Below are 16270 nucleotides of genomic sequence, written 5' to 3' on the forward strand. Positions count from 1 at the left end.
TGAATACAGGTATCAAATAGGATCCCAATACAATTAAATGGAGGGCGAGACAGATGAGATACCTACTTTATTTTTAAATTCTAAATTAAGGATTCTTAGGGATATTTAATTAAAGCCTCATTTGTCAAGTATTATGTTTTAAATTATGCTTTATTCTCAATCAATCAGAGGTTAATTTGGGGCAAATTTGCTGAATTTTAAATTGTGATTTGGGGAGAGAGATTCCAGACGTTCTTATATTTTACTCACACAGTATTGATGACTATTTTATACTAAAATATCACAAAAGTTACTTTTATTATTTAACCACTTGCCTAACTCCTTCTAAAATATTTCAATTCAATAAGATAACTATAAAAATCCTTTATATTCCTCAGATGAAAAGCCTAAGTATGCATATCTTAATCCATATTACAGTAATTTAAAATGTGCTTCCAAAAAAATAGAATACTACTAATCTGTTGGTACTTTTTATATAATTTCAAGAATATTTCTCAAATTAAATAAGTTTATATTTATTTTATATGGCAAAACCAATACAATATTGTAAAGTTAAAAAATAAAATTAAATTAAATTAAAAAAATAAAATAAAAATAAACCATCAAAAAATAAATAAAATAAAATGTTAATTAAAAAAATAAAATAACAACAAGATAAAAAAAAAAAAAAGAAAGCATACATTTCTGAAACTGCCATAATGGTTTATGGTACTCTGATCTGTGACTATAGAAGGATCCACATTTTATCACCCTAATCAGACAAAAGTTCTATTCAGCTAGTTAGTCCAGTAACTCTACCGACACCCAACTCTTCCAATACTTTCTACTCTGTCAACTGTTTTCCTTTCTCTATCTGATTAACTACCCTATTTGAATGAACAGGCATCAGTTTACTGTTTCTTTCTAACCATGTGCTTCTTCTGAAAGCAACAATGTGTGCCTACTTTTACTTTGCTGCATCAGTTGTTTGGGATAACCCCTAACATCAGAGTTTATCATTTGCAGTTCATATATCTATCTGAGCCATTTATTACAATGGCGCGAAAAAAAGCTTCCATGACCTAGGAGCCTGGCAGGCTACAGTCCATGGGGTTGCAGAGTCAAGACATGACTGAGTGACTAACACTTTCACTTTTCACCAACAATGTTTAAACATCTAAAACGTGTGTACCTTTTTGAATTGATATTAATATTCAAACATGCTTTTAGTGACAAAATCTGGACCTTTATTCTAGTGACATGCATATACACTTTGAAGCAATTGCCATTTCCATTTAACCGTGAAAGGTAAGAGCAGTCATTTGGGCTTCCCTGGTGGCTCAGCTGGTAAAGAATCCACCTGCAATGCAGGAGACCTGGGTTCAATCCCAGGGTTGGGAAGATCCCCTGGAGAAGGGAAAGGCTACCCACTCCAGTATTCTGGCCTGGAGAATTCCATGGACTATTCCATGGGGTTGCAAAGAGTCAGACATGACAGAGCAACTTTCACTTTCACTTTACAACATTATAATGGTTGCTAAGTTCTAAAGTAAGCAAATTGCAGAATTTTATGTCCATAATGGAGCAGTTAATTCTGAACATTCTTCAGAATATTATCGATTTTATTGGTTCAGAAGAAATTTCAACTATTAAAATCACTTTCTCTATTTAATACCTTTAGATTTTATGGCTCTACAAATCTAATTTTCAACTTCTAACAAATTTTTTTCATACTGTAATCAGAAAGAAATCAACTGCTTATGATACTTCCTGCATTTTTAAAACTATACAATTTATATTAAGCTTACTAAATTATTATGTCTCATGTATATCCATGTTAAAATCATTATGTTTTTATATTTGTTGATTATTCTTATGTACAAATATTACCATGGAAAATTAGCTATAAGAACATGAAACTTTGTTTTTGCTAATGTTTAAATAGGCAAAGAAATAATCATATTCATTTATCAATCATTCATTTCAACATAAATAAGATATATGTAATATAAAAAGTCATCTCAACAACAGACCAATATAATATAAACTCCATAAAGCCTAAAGAACATCTTTATAGATTCCATCTCGATTACTAGTCATTTCTAAAAGTATTAATATATCTAGATTGACCAATTGTTTTATTGTAGTACCTTTGTCAGGGCTGCAATTCTCTGAGCCAATTCAGCCTCTACTTCAGGTAAGGTCTCAGCTTTTCTCATAGTTTGCTGCAACTTTTGCTCAGCCAGCTCAAGACGCTCTTGTAACTGTCTATTCTTCTCTTCCATCTGAACCAGGGATGAAGAAAGAGACACTTGAATTGTCACAGTTAGGACAGCAAACACCAGTCACTAGGGGCTGTGGGCTTCAGCCTTTATCCTAGAGTTAAAATCAGCTACTACTACCACTTGTTTTCATATATTGCTTATCAATATGCCTTAATAAATTTAGCACATAAAAAATGAAAACCTTTTACCAACAACAGCAAAAAGGAATGAAGTTAATAGTGAGAATTAACTTGGACAAATGAGACACAACTTAGTACTCAAACCTCAAATGCACCATAATATCAATTGACTGAAAATCTTAACAATAGCTAGAGTAGGAGAGGGAACGGATCACAGTGACTGCGAGTTCAGGCTCTAGAGATGAAGTTGGCTAACTTTTTCTGCTAAAGACCAGATAGTAAATACTCCAGGCTCTGTGTATCACAAAGTCTCTAATTCAACTATTCAATTCTACTATTGTAGCACAAAAGCAGTCAGAGATGATGATTAAATGAATGGGTATGGTCATGTTTTGATAAAACTATACTTGTAAAACAGAGCCATAGTTTTGGCATGTGGGCTATAGTTTGCCCATTCCTTCTCCAGAGCCGGATAGACCTAGGCTTCCATTATTGACTCTGCAATTACTGTACTTGTGACCCTGGGAAGGCAGTCATGTTCTCTGAACCTGAGTTTCCTCTGTATAATAAATGTACTTATTTTACTCTCAGTAAAATAATTGTATAATAATTATTATCCTTTACACTATAATAATTGTACTTACAGGTGGTGGTTGGATTTAAGTGAGGTTTTATATATATATATATACACACATATATATATATAGGTTACCACAGTTTCTGGTTCATGTCCAGATCCAAAGTAAATATTAATCATAATTTTTAAGACAAATTTCTAGATTATATACTGAAAATCACATCTATTTAGTTAGTTTGATTCTAAATTGCAGAGAATAATTTACTGCTAAGGAATACCATAGTTTACGTACTCCATGCTTTGTGAGCATGGTGAGAACACATACAGACCAGAACGAAACCAAGGTGGAGATACTGAACCTGCCGTAGGATGGCCTCTTTATTTGCTAATTCATTCTCTAGTTTGTCATTCATGTCATGTATGGAGGTAGATTCTCTCTGAGCACTGAGGTAACGCTTCTCAAGGGTCGTGATTCTTTCTTCCATGTCTTCCTTCTGAGCCATAGCCTAAAATGAAAATAATTTAAAAATCAAATCAGATTCTCAGTTTGTGTATTATCTTATTATCATTTAAATAAAATAGTAAGATATTAAAAAAAAAAAACTATTGCTTCCTTGAGGTAAATTTCATTCTTTTCTTTTCATAAAAGGGATGCAGGATCTCATATGTATTTTCTCAGCATATCTGTCAGAATTCTTGCATCTTGGGTTAGCAAAAAGCATTGTCTCTTTGAGAATGCAACAAAGTACATTTTAAATCTACCTACTGCACAACTGGTATTCTTAGAAAAGAAGCGGCAGAAAAATTAGCTCGTTATACAGTAGAGATAAGTACAAATATGGATAGAGTTACAAACCATAAAATTGGCACAATGGTACCTGCAGTTCCAAATTGCATAGGAATTTTCAAATGATGATAATAAATATCATCAGTATCCTTATCTTCATGTATAAGTAAGAATAACTCAGTGGTTAAAACAGGGCAAAAATGAAATAAAAAGTAAACTTGAGTCACACAAATGAATTGACAAATTTACTTTGGAACTTAACCATTTCCCTTGTTTAATTGGAATATGTTATTTTTCAATTGAAAAAGAATTTAGAGACTTCAACAAACACAGATCTCTAGGGGAAAAATCAACTATTGGTGCAAAAGGAGCAATAATTCTAAATATTTTATTATAAATATAATATTAAATATTACATTAAGCAATACTTTTAAACCATATAATTCACAGATAACACGGACATAATTTTATCTTCCAAAGAGCCTAGATGAGAATTTATTAATAGGCAGATAACCTACTTCTTTGAGCTATTGGGGAAAATCGGCTCCAGAAGTGAACACCTTGGGCTTGGTGTGGTTTTCTGATAATTCGGAAAACGCTTTTACATGTTGGTGGTTTAGCCTCTAAGTTGTGTCTGACCCTTGCGACCCTATGGACTGTAGCCTGTCAGGCTCCTCTGTCTATGGAATTCTCTAGGCAAGAAAGCTGGAGTGGGTTGCCATTTCCTTCTCCATTTTTGTATAAAAAGCCTAAACTGAGGAGATGGCGGTAGGTTCCATATATTACTATCAAGGTCTCTTTAATCACTTGTTCCTAACCAGTCTCTTTTACTCTCCTACAGGCAGAATCAATCCTGCCACACCACAGAAGAGATAAATTCTATTCCTATTTTCCAAGAGAAATAGAAGCCCTTAAATGGACAGCCTTTTAGCATCCTGAACTTCCCTCACCAGCATCTGGAAATTTAACCACATCCACACATCCTTAACTTCTACCTTTCACTTTAGAACAGCTGTTGTGCCTTCCCTCAAAGTTTACTCATTATATGTATTCTGGCTTTATGCTTTTTCTACTGTAGAGATCTTGATCACTTTTTTCTCTTGAATTTTCAAGCTGATAGTAGAGGTAAATCTCAAAACAATAGCTGAAAGAATGAGACAGGCTTATAAAAGTTTTGTATGTATAAAAGTTTTATACATTAAAGGTGGAGGGCAGAGGAAAAAGAGATGATTCAAAGAAAATAAAAATAAAAAAGATAAATCATTTGCTTTACCACTGTCCATAACTGAATTGAAACTATGAAACTGAACTGTTGGAGAGGATGGGAAGATTCACCATAGCTTTAAAATTAAGTAAGCAAATTAATTTATCAGGTAATTAATAAAATCCTAGAGAAACAGAAAGCTGTTCAAAAGAAAATATTATTGAAAACCACTCCTCGGATCATTTGTGGAAACTGTTTATATAGTCATAATAATGATGAACATAATAAAGAGTCACACATGACTGAGCACACACACACACATTCACACAATAACAACACTGAATGTAATTTTGAGATGAGTATAGTGGAAGGATGGATGGAAGAGAAAGGAAGTGAAAGAACAAAACAGATAAAATCCTCATATGATAGCAAGATATAGTCAAAGTGAAAGTTGGTCAGTCGTGCCGACTCTTTGTGACCCCATGAACTACAGAGTTCATGGAATTCTCCAGAGCAGAATACTGGAATGGATAGCCTTTCCCTTCCCCAGGGATCTTCCCAACTCAGGGTTCGAACCCAGGTCTTCCACATTGCAGGTGGATTCTTTACCAGCTGAGCCACAAGGGAAGCCCAAGAATACTGGAGTGGGTACTCTATCTCTTCTCCAGCGGATCTTCCCAACCCAGGAATCAAACCGGGGTCTCCTGCATTGCAGGCGGATTCTTTACCAACTGAGCTATGAGGGAAGCTCATACACATTTCTTAAATCATATCAATTTATACACAGAAAGGTTTTATTTTATTAACTAACAGTTTTAGTTTTATAATTAAAGTTGTTGAAAGGAATTGTTTTATTGTTACATATGCCAAACTGTTGGCATTTTTTTAAAAATAAATTAACACAAATGTAACCATGTGAATAATACTTCAACATCAGTTGCTATTTCTAAGTAACAAACATATTTTTAGAGAAATAAATTCATTGATATGGTGCTTCTTTTACAAGCATGCTTTCATGATATATAAAAACATGTTTTTTAATTTCATTTTCAATAAAATGTCTGTTCTTTTGGGAATTCTTTTAGTAATAGAAAAATCCTCAACCCTATCACCCACTAGTCCAAATAATTTTTAAGCTTATCAAAAAGCAATACAATTCTTTGCTAAAACTACCTATGTTAAAAATACCCTTAATATCCAAAGTCAAATTTATTTAAGCCAGCATCTCATATTGGAAAATTACACTTTATCACACTAAACTGGTATAAAGGAAGTTATAACTGACATAGGGCTTTTTAAGCTCACCAAAAAAAAAAAAAAAAGAAGTCAGTGAAAGTTTCCTTTCAGAAAGTTGGTTCTTTTTAAAGTAAAGAACTTTTAAATTGTAAGAACTGGTTTTATGATCATATTAAAACTGTTTTCTATACATGTTTTAAATTAATAGGATTTTCACCCACTCTAGTTTAGAAATTACATGCCTCAAATATAAAATATAGCTCTTTAGTACTGTCTTTAATAAATATCACTTAACGCAAGCAGTTATATAAGACTAGAAGCAGTTCTGGAGAAGGCAATGGCACCCCACTCCAGTACTCTTGCCTGGAGAATCCCATGGACAGAGGAGCCTGGTGGGCTGCAGTCCATGGGGTCGCTAAGAGTCGGACACAACTGAGCGACTTCACTTTCACTTTTCACTTTCATGCATTGGAGAAGGAAATGGCAACCCACTCCAGTGTTCTTGCCTGGAGTATCCCAGGGATGGTGGAGCCTGATGGGCTGCCGTCTGTGGGGTCACACAGAGTCGGACACGACTGAAGTGACTTAGCATAGCATAGAAGCAGTTCTAGAGGACAGTGGCACTCCTCTGAAAACTTGTCTGCCTGTGGAAGCTATAAAGCTGCAATAGAATCTCAGACCCCAACTTCACTCCTAGGGAATGTCCACACCCAGAACGGAGGAACTAAAGGTAAGCGATCACAACCATATCCAAAGCAGAAGCGCAACAGCATGTTTTCCTTCCTGTAGAATACGGCAAAATGATTTTTTCTTTTGTTTTCAAATCAAAAGGCACTTAAAGGTTTCTGTTAGATCTCCTTTCTTTCATTGCTGCTACTACTAGTAGTAATACTTCTTTTTTAAATGCAGCCTTTGAAGGGCATGAACCAGGTCTCAAAGTACTTTAAATACCTCTCACAGAAGCCTTTAAGACTTTACGACTTGTCAAACAACAATTAATATAAAGGTAACATTTTTTTGGCTCAGAAAGTCTCAGAGCATTTCAGTCTTTAAAACCACAGCTGATAATTTTCTTAGACATCTAGGTTGAGTTTAAATAAGAGAGAAATACCGAAAGTAATGGCTAAAAGGATTGAAATTAGGCTTTGTTGCCTTCTTTGACTACCTTAATCCTACTGAACTTCAAGACCAAATTAACACCTCTTTGGTTATTTATATTTATACTAATGTTCAAAAGTGTGAAAATTAATCCATCAATTTGTCAAAAATTATCCAAATTATTTTTTTCAACAGTATATACACTTCCCTAGATCATAGCCATCCAAACAGAAGCTACAATTTAAAAAACTTTTCCTTAAAATTTAGACTTACTCTATTTTCTATATTTTTTAGTCCAAAGATGGTAGGGTTTTCAGAGTATTCCTTCAGAGTGGCTACAATTATTAATCGTATTGTTATATATCATAGTGTTAATTTTGTTTTCATTCAGAACTCTGGGAATATTATGTCAATTTTGTAGCCCAAGAAAAAATTCTAAACCTAGTTTACATATATAAATGTCTTACAAAATTCAGTTAAAGGCATACATGTGCTTCTTCAGAATGTGACTATGAAGTAGCATATACTTGCTTTTAATCCTAGTTTTTGATACTTATTAGCTCTGCTTTAGGTACGCATTGCTTAATTTTTCTATGTGTCATCTTCTTTTTCTTAAAATTTGGACTTTGGTTGGGATATTAATACCTACTATGTAACACTGTCATGATATAATATTGTAAGTGCTTTGCATGATGTCCTGTATATAATACACACTCAGTAAATGCTAGCTTCTTTTTTATTATCATGTACAATACCAACTCAATAAATAATAGCTTTTTGTTATTATTTATGTATTATTTTTATTACTATTATACCTACAATTATTAATAGCTGATCTGACTATGACATATGTTATGTGTAAGAGTCATTGGATGGGACTTCGGTATTTCACTTTTAATTCAATGATTCATATAGGAGATTCAATTTATAACTACAGGCTGTGTTGCCAAAAATAAATTTTGAATTTACAAGTTGGAGAAATATCTTTTCCCTGTGAATTACTAAGAAATTCTAAGCGAGAAAGTTTTTCCTAGTTCCTAAAAGCTTCAGCCTAAAAAAGGGAGAAAACTGCATAATTAATTTTCTCTTGACTTGAAGGTTATAGACTATATTTTATTATAACAAATAAATGTAATTCTGCAATAACTTAGAGTTACTAAAGTGAAAAATAACTCCATGTTTCAGATAACAGAAAAGATTAAATTATATGTACTCATTCATACAATCACTTAGGGAACATTCAAAGAGCTCTTAAGAAGTTAGAGTGATGAGCTGTTTTTATTCACAAAATAAAATATAACTGAAATACTTCACAGAAAAATTTAACTCTTTACTTAGCAATATATTTAATGAGGTATTACTATTACTCATTACTACTAACTAGTAGCCTTTTTTAAAGAGTGGAGAGGTAATTCAGTCTCTGTCATGAGACTGACTATATTTTCTAGTGTGAGTCCTGTGCAAAGCTTCAACCAAGCCCCTACTCTAACAGGCCACAGTCAATTTAAGGAGCACTTAAGATGAAATTTAAAAATTAATTTTGAATAGATTTATTTCTTGACAAAGAATATTTGCTAAAATATAGTCGGAAACCATTAATGAAAGATAAGCACACAATTTGTTTCAGATATATTCGACTATGCATATGCACAGCAACTGCATTAAAGTTTTTAATTTTATGGTCAATTTTTCCTATTCTCTATTTTTTTTCTTAATTAGACAAATATTTATTGCATATATCATATATAAATGATACTGTGCTGGCAGCATTATAGAGATAGCAAGGAGGATCACCTTATTTTGTTTTCTACTTAGAAATCTTGCAAGCTAGTAGTCTTTGTAGCTTGCAAGCTAGTAGACAAGGATACAAAGCAAAGTCTGAAATTTTTAATGTTTATATGATACCTTTTGAAAGTACATGATTTTCATATTTTCTTGCTTATACAAAAGGTAAAAGGCTTGATAATATAGGAATTAGTTATAGTGAGCTGCATTCTTTTTGATGGCTGCTATCTCTGAGTAAATGATTGCATCTTGCTGATTTCAAAGCTACCCCTAATGGAAGAAGCACGGATTCTGAAGATGGAATAGTCTTGCATCCTTTATGGTGCTGGGAAGTGGGGAAGTGGTGTGTTGGGAGAACAGTGGGTAGGCCTTGGCCAAGTTATTTACATAACCTGAGAAAAATGGCACAATTAGAAGTATCTTCCGTATAGGACAGGAGAAATGAAAGAAATTAAACATAATCCATCTGGAATAGATTCCAAGGTCGCTTCTCAAGTGATTTCTAGCAGCAAACCAGAGCCCCAGGGCCTGTGACCTGGATGTTATGGGACATAATTTATTTGGCCTTCACAGTGTCCTTAATACACACACACACACACACACACACACACACACACACGACGCATCCAAAAGACAGGCAGAATATAGGTTCCTCGTCCAGATCTCATTAACCCTATCACTTCCTACTGTATGCATCTCCTCTTTACACAGTTATATTGTTTGCCTGAGCTCTGGAAGCATTTGTGTTTGCACCACTCTCCCTCAAATGTGAATGATGAGAAATATTCCTTTCTCATGAAACCTTTCTATATTATAACTACATAGAAATTATGAGCTGATAAGAATAGTTCTATTTTAAAAGAATTCCTTCTGAAAGCAGAACACACCTTAGCTATTGAAAGGAATTCCTAATTTGAACAAAAATATCCGGCATCAAATATGTGACTGATATTTTAAATCTGACTCAACTTTTTGTCACCTACATCCAAACTATTTAGAATCAAAGTTTTATTTTTACATAGATCATAAGAAACGGGTAGCTGGGGATACTGGGCTCTATCTGCGAGTGACACTGGATTCAGTTCAGTTCAGTCGCTCAGTCGTGTCTGACTCTTGACTGCAGCACGCCAAGCCTCCCTATCCATCACCAACTCCCGTAGTTCACCCAAACTCATGTCCATTGAGTCAGTGATGCCATCCAACCATCTCATCCTCTGTCGTCCCCTTCTCCTCCTGCCTTCAATCTTTCCCAGGATCAGGGTCTTTTCAAATAAATCAGCTCTTCGCATCAGGTGGCCAAGGCATTGGAGTTTCTGCTTCAACATCATTCCTTCCAATGAACACTCAGGACTGATTTCCTTTAGGATGGACTGGTTAGATCTCCTTGCAGTCCAAGGGACTCTCAAGGGTCTTCTCCAACACCGCAGTTCAAAAGCATCAATTCTTCAGCACTCAGCTTTCTTTATAGCCCAGCTCTCACATCCATGCATGACTACTGGAAAAACCATAGCCTTGACTAGACAGACCTCTGTTGACAAAGTAATGTCTCTGCCTTTTAATATGCTGTCTAAGTTGACACTGGATTAAACAAGTGTAAATAGAACAGGTGAGTGTTAAGTGAAAACAAAATAAAACAAAACACTGCTAATTCTGTGAGACTAAGAGATGAAGAAGTAGAAAATGATTAAAAGTTCAAGAATGGCCCTGGTGGTTTACTGCTCAAAAATTGTAGCATTTCATAACAGTAATACAGAAGAGAGGTTACACTTCACCTACTTTATAAATTATCTGAGTTTGAGTGCTGGAAGGAGTGAAGATGAGAGATGCATTTGTGAACTGTTAATTCATACAAAGGCGGGCATTCATGCTAAGTTGCTTCAGTCATGTCTTACTGTATGTGACCCCATGGACCATAGCCTGCCAGGCTCCTCTGTCCATGGGATTCTCCAGGCAAGAACACTGGAGTGGGTTGCCATTTCCTTCTCCAATATAAAGGCATAGAGAGCATTATCTAAGCAGTGGCAGATTGGTCTCTCACTTCATGGATCATCTATCTTACTCTGAGATAGTAGGCATTGTTTGCAGACATATCCTGGTTTCATCCATGCCTTTTGATGTTTACACCAAACACTCATAAATATCCATTCTTTCAACAAAGAGCTTTTGAGTGCCTATTATATACTCAATAGTTGTATATGTGATTAAAATAGAGCAATGAACAAAACTAGGCAAAACACAAAATCCCAGCTCTTATGAATATTTATGTACACTGGAGAGGGAGGCATATGACAAACAAGTAAATCAGTAAAGTATATGCTGCTGTCAGATGGCAGCAATTCTGTGAGATTTTTAAAAAATGAAAGGAGAGTGTCTATTTATAAACACTAGGTTTAGAGAGTGCTCCACTGAGAAGACATTTGAGTAAAAAGCAGAAGGAAAAGAAAATGCAACAGAATAGATCTGGCTTGTTTAAGAGGCCACAGTAACTGAATTGAATGGATTAAAGGGAAAGAGTAGAGTTCCAAGAGGTCAGAGGGTGGCAGTGAGATAGTATGATTGTAGACCCCCGCAAGGACCTTGCTTTTACTATAAGTAGAATAGGTAGTCATTGAAGAGCTTCAAGGAGAAAGTGACTTGAGCTGACTTACACGGTAACAGGTTACTCAGGCTGCAGTGCTGAGTATACACTATCATGATGCTCTAATGGCAGAAGATTGCTGTGTGGAGTAAGCAAGAGCCACAAAGACTGTGGCAAGAGGTCATGTGACAAACTCATTTTGAAGTTGGAAGTAATACGCTTTGTGGATGTATCAAATACAGTGTGAGTGAAAGAGAGGTACCAAGGACAGTTCCAAGGTTTTTGGTCTGAACACCAATAAGTAGTATTGCCATCAGCTGCGATAAGTAAGGCTGCAAATAAATCTGACTTCTTAGGGGGAATAGCAATAAACCGGTCTTGAGGATGTTAATTTTGAGACCCCCATTAGAGATCTAGATTCAGGCATCTGGAAATCAGGAGAGACAGATAAGCTGCAGATATAAATTGGGAATCATAAGGCCATGGGTGGTCTTTGGAGCTATGAAACAGCATGGGTTTACCAGGGGTGTTAAGGCTGACTGAAGAGGGAAGGCTTTCCACAGTTAGGGATGAGAAGCAGAGAACGTAAAGCAGCCTGAGACAGGGGTAGCAAGCAAAAATGAAGGAAAATCAGGAAGAGTGTAGTGTGCTAGTAGCAGGATGAAAAAGTACATCAGGAATCAGATCAAGTGCTTCAAAGGACTGAGAAGTGGCTCCTGGATTTAGCAACATGGAAGTTAAACTAAATAAGAACTGTTTTGACGGGACTGTGGAAGCAAAAGTATGACAGATAAAAGGGGCTCAAAGGAGAATGGGAAGAAAAGAATTGGATACACAGAATCAACTCCAATAATAGCTAATTAATGAAACACAAAAGATAAAAAAATTAAAAATGTGATTTAAAAGAACATGTAAAATGGAAAATGTGAAAATCATAAAAAGTTCATGAATGTAGATAATTTTTCTTTTTAATTAAATGGAGTGATAAAATGAAGATTCTAAACTTTGCACTTTAGTTGGTAAGATGATCCTGCAATGTCACAAATAAGACATCTCCTTGTAACTTTTGTCATAAAGTACTCTTTTTCAAATAGATGAAGTGATGTTACATTTAGGAAGAACTGAATATATAGAAAAAGAAAGGTTCCCACTGTCACACATGTACATTCACATTCATAGATACAAAACCAAAATAAGAGAGACATTTTTAAAGTAATGTCTGTGGGTATTCCCATCTGCTAAGAGTATAGCAATTCATTATTCATACCCAAATCTAGGGTTATTTAAAATTAACAGCTTAAACTTTTAAAAATTCATTAAAAAACTATAGCTTTCATTAATTCTGAGACTTGCTACCAACATTTTCTTTCTGTACATATTTAGAGAAGTGATGAAATAAACTATTTTTGCCTTAGTGAATAAGTTTCATAACTAACATAATGTATTCCAATTTATGATCTTTTGGGAAAATATATGAGCACATGCCATCAGTGGAAATTATGGAAAAATATCTCAGAGGCAGCATTTAGGAAGCAGAGACTGAAAGTGTTATGAATCACTTACCTCCCTAATGTCCCTCTGATACTTAGTGTTCATTTCTTCTGTTTTAATGAGATCCTTTCTTGCTGTCTCAGCTTCCTGTTCCACCTCTCCCACTCGGGAAGAAAGGGCTGCTAAACGTTCTTTCATTTGGGCCATTTCATAGTTTTGTTTTTCAAGCAATTCTTGTAGTTCGACTATTTGACTTGTTTCATCAGTTGAGTCTATAGAACCATTGGACAATCGCTGTGGGAAAAAAGAAAGAAATGACACTGAGAATTATCTACCTCTTTAATTTGAAATCCATGACCTTAAAGATCTAAGACTGATAAACATTTCGTACTGAACAGTAAGAACTCTAATAGAACTAACTTTGGAGGAAAACTAAGCTTCTGAGAAAACTCTTAATTGACATTAAAATATAAAAGTAGACCAGTAATTTTCAAGTAGGTTAAAAGGCGCATTTGAACTGGAAGCTACTATATACACATTATACACAGTTTAGCACAAAACACAGGTAAACCCTAAGCATTCAGTAAGTGGCAGCTATTTTTAATCAATTACATATGAAATTTATTATAAAATAATATTATATTTATGTAATACAGCCTATCATTAGTAAGAAACTATGTAATATTTTCTACTTTTATTCAAGATCCTTTATGAATTTGCAATTAATTTTCAATGACACTCAGTAAATGAGCTTACACAACATTTTTCTTTTAAATAAGATTATTCCTATTGTGAATCTGACCTTGTTGGAACAAAGGTATGGCATAGAAAAGTCTTGCTTTCTATGTTGCTATCAACATAAAAGTTATGAGTGTGCACAATCCACAGGAAAGAGGCTGAAAGAGTTTAAATAATTTGAGACTGATTTGTCCTCTTTTTGAAGGGGCTGCCTGGAAACCAGGGTGATCCATGTCTTCAGACTGATACCCTACAGCCAAGCTGCACTGGAGTTTTGTGGTGAAGACAGTGCAGGAACTGGGGAGAAATAAGTTCTAAAACAAAAGGATTACAATCAAGCAGAAATAGGAAAGAATGGAGAGAGAGCAAAGAAAGTATTATCAATTCTGCTAGAATGCCTGTTTGAGAAACGTGAATTTATTCTAGCATGATAAATACATTAAGGAACAAATTGAACATAATGTAATTTGTGTTTTCTCACGTGCAATCTCATTCTTGAGAATCACTGGCCAAACGCAGAAAAACAGACCTTGCTGAATCAATCAGTGTAGGAATATATTAATCAAAATGCCACACATGCTCATTTCTCAAGCATCAAACACCGAACTCACACTTCAGGGAGCAGTTCGGGTTAAACCATCCATATCTGTACGCCTGTCCGATTTTACTTACCCGCTCCTTCCACCACTTCACAACAGCTCACAGTTATACCCCTTCCGACACCCACTTTAATAAGCAAACTTCACATCTTTTTCAAGGTAAAGAGTTAAATTTATCATAGCTATGCAATTCTTAACCAAAATTTAACATGGGTAAAACTGTGCTACCAGTTTTACTAGTATTCTTTTTCTTTTCGAAGTCACTAAGCTGTGCTGCAAACCCCTTTCCCCCATGAGCTCTGTGTTTTTTATTTTGTGATTTTGCGTAACTCATGACACTTGGGAATGCAAATGTCACATTAGACAAAAGGTGGTACTAGTGGTAAAGAACCTGCCTGCAATGCAGGAGACAAAAGGGACTCAGCTTCAGTCCCTGGGTTGAGAAGATTCCCTGCATGAAGGCATGGCAATCCACTCCAGTATTCTTGCCTGGAGAATCCCATGACAGAGGAGCCTGGTGGGCTACAGTCCAAAGGGTGGCAAAGAGTCAGACACAACTGAAATGATTTAGCACATGTGTCCATAGGAGAAAAGGAGGGCTATCAACTGCATCACAGAAGATAAGTGAGAAAGATAAAACAGAGAGAATGGGAAAGCAAACAAATGGCAAGGCATGTTGATAAGTCCAGTTACCTAACATGTGGAGAAACAGCTGGACACATCAAAATTAAAAGGCCAGAGAAAGACAGTCTTAGACAGCATCTTAAGATACCAGCTGGATCTGCAGTTAGTACTTCAAAAATATTACTGAATGTCTGTAATGCAGGTGCCAAACTTCTAATTACTTAGTAAAATGGGTAAGAGGTGTTACAATTAGGTAGGGATTTTGAAGAGGAACCACAGATCAGTCGACCAGATGCTCCTTCAGTTTTGATTCCCTTAGCTGCTGGGACTGATGCTCACTGAGGGATCAGAGCTGAGAACATGCCCAGGAATTGCTGTTGGTGGAAGGGAACTGCCTTTCCAGAGTTAAAAGTCCTTCCTGGGGTATGCAGTACCACATACAACACAGACCAGTATTGTGTTTGTGCTCAGTCATTCAGTTGTGTCCAACTCTGTTTGCGATACTATGGACTGTAGCCCGCCAGGCTCCTCTGTCCATGAAATTTTTTTCCAGGCAAGAACACTAGACACGGATGTCATTTCCTACTCCAGGGGATCTTCTTGGCCCAGGTTGATCTTCTTCAACTTGCATCTGTTGTGTCTCCTGTACTGGCAGGTGAATTCTTGACCACATAGACCAGTAATATTGTGAAACTAATAAAAATCCAACATTCTAGACAGTTTTTAAGAACACAAAATGGAAAAACATTGATTGTGACCTTTATATATGACATTCATGGGCAAGTCTGGATCAGTCTCTTTTGGGGTCACTGCATGAGTGTCCAGGAGTCTTCGGCAGAGGTGTGGGTCAGCGGTGGTCTGCTGCAGGGTTGGGGGCACTCAGTGCAGCATGTTAAACAGCAGAAACATTACTTTGCCAACAAAAGTCTGTTTAGTCAAAGCTATGGTTTTTCCAGTGGTCATGTATAGATGTGAGAGTTGGACTGTAAAGAAACCTGAGTGCCGAAGAACTGATACTTTCGAACTGTGGTGCTGGAGAAGACTCTTGAGAGTCCCTTGGACTGCAAGGAGATCCAGTTAGTCCATCCTAAAGGAAATCAGTCCTGAATATTCACTGGAAGGACTGATGCTGAAGCTGAAACTCCATTACTTTGGTTACCTGATGCGAAG

At 35.6% G+C, this 16270-nt stretch overlaps 1 protein-coding gene across 14 annotated transcripts in view; it reads right to left on the reverse strand.

The window, feature by feature from the left end:
• Positions 1 to 16270, reverse strand: part of PPFIA2 (PTPRF interacting protein alpha 2) — a 501553-nt gene that overhangs the window by 114941 nt on the left and 370342 nt on the right. For all 14 annotated transcript variants that reach the window (XR_009736286.1, XM_061415641.1, XM_061415640.1 and 11 more), the window contains 3 exons: positions 13212 to 13433; positions 3320 to 3466; positions 2130 to 2264 (listed from right to left, as the gene is read on the reverse strand). Coding sequence is in view for 13 of the 14 variants with exons in the window: in XM_061415641.1 (XP_061271625.1) it covers positions 2130 to 2264; positions 3320 to 3466; positions 13212 to 13433 (504 nt within the window). In the remaining variant the exon portion in view is untranslated. The remainder of the gene's footprint in view (positions 1 to 2129; positions 2265 to 3319; positions 3467 to 13211; positions 13434 to 16270) is intronic.

Source organism: Bos javanicus, chromosome 5 (genome assembly GCF_032452875.1).
Source record: "Bos javanicus breed banteng chromosome 5, ARS-OSU_banteng_1.0, whole genome shotgun sequence".
Classification (NCBI taxonomy): Eukaryota; Metazoa; Chordata; class Mammalia; order Artiodactyla; family Bovidae; genus Bos; species Bos javanicus.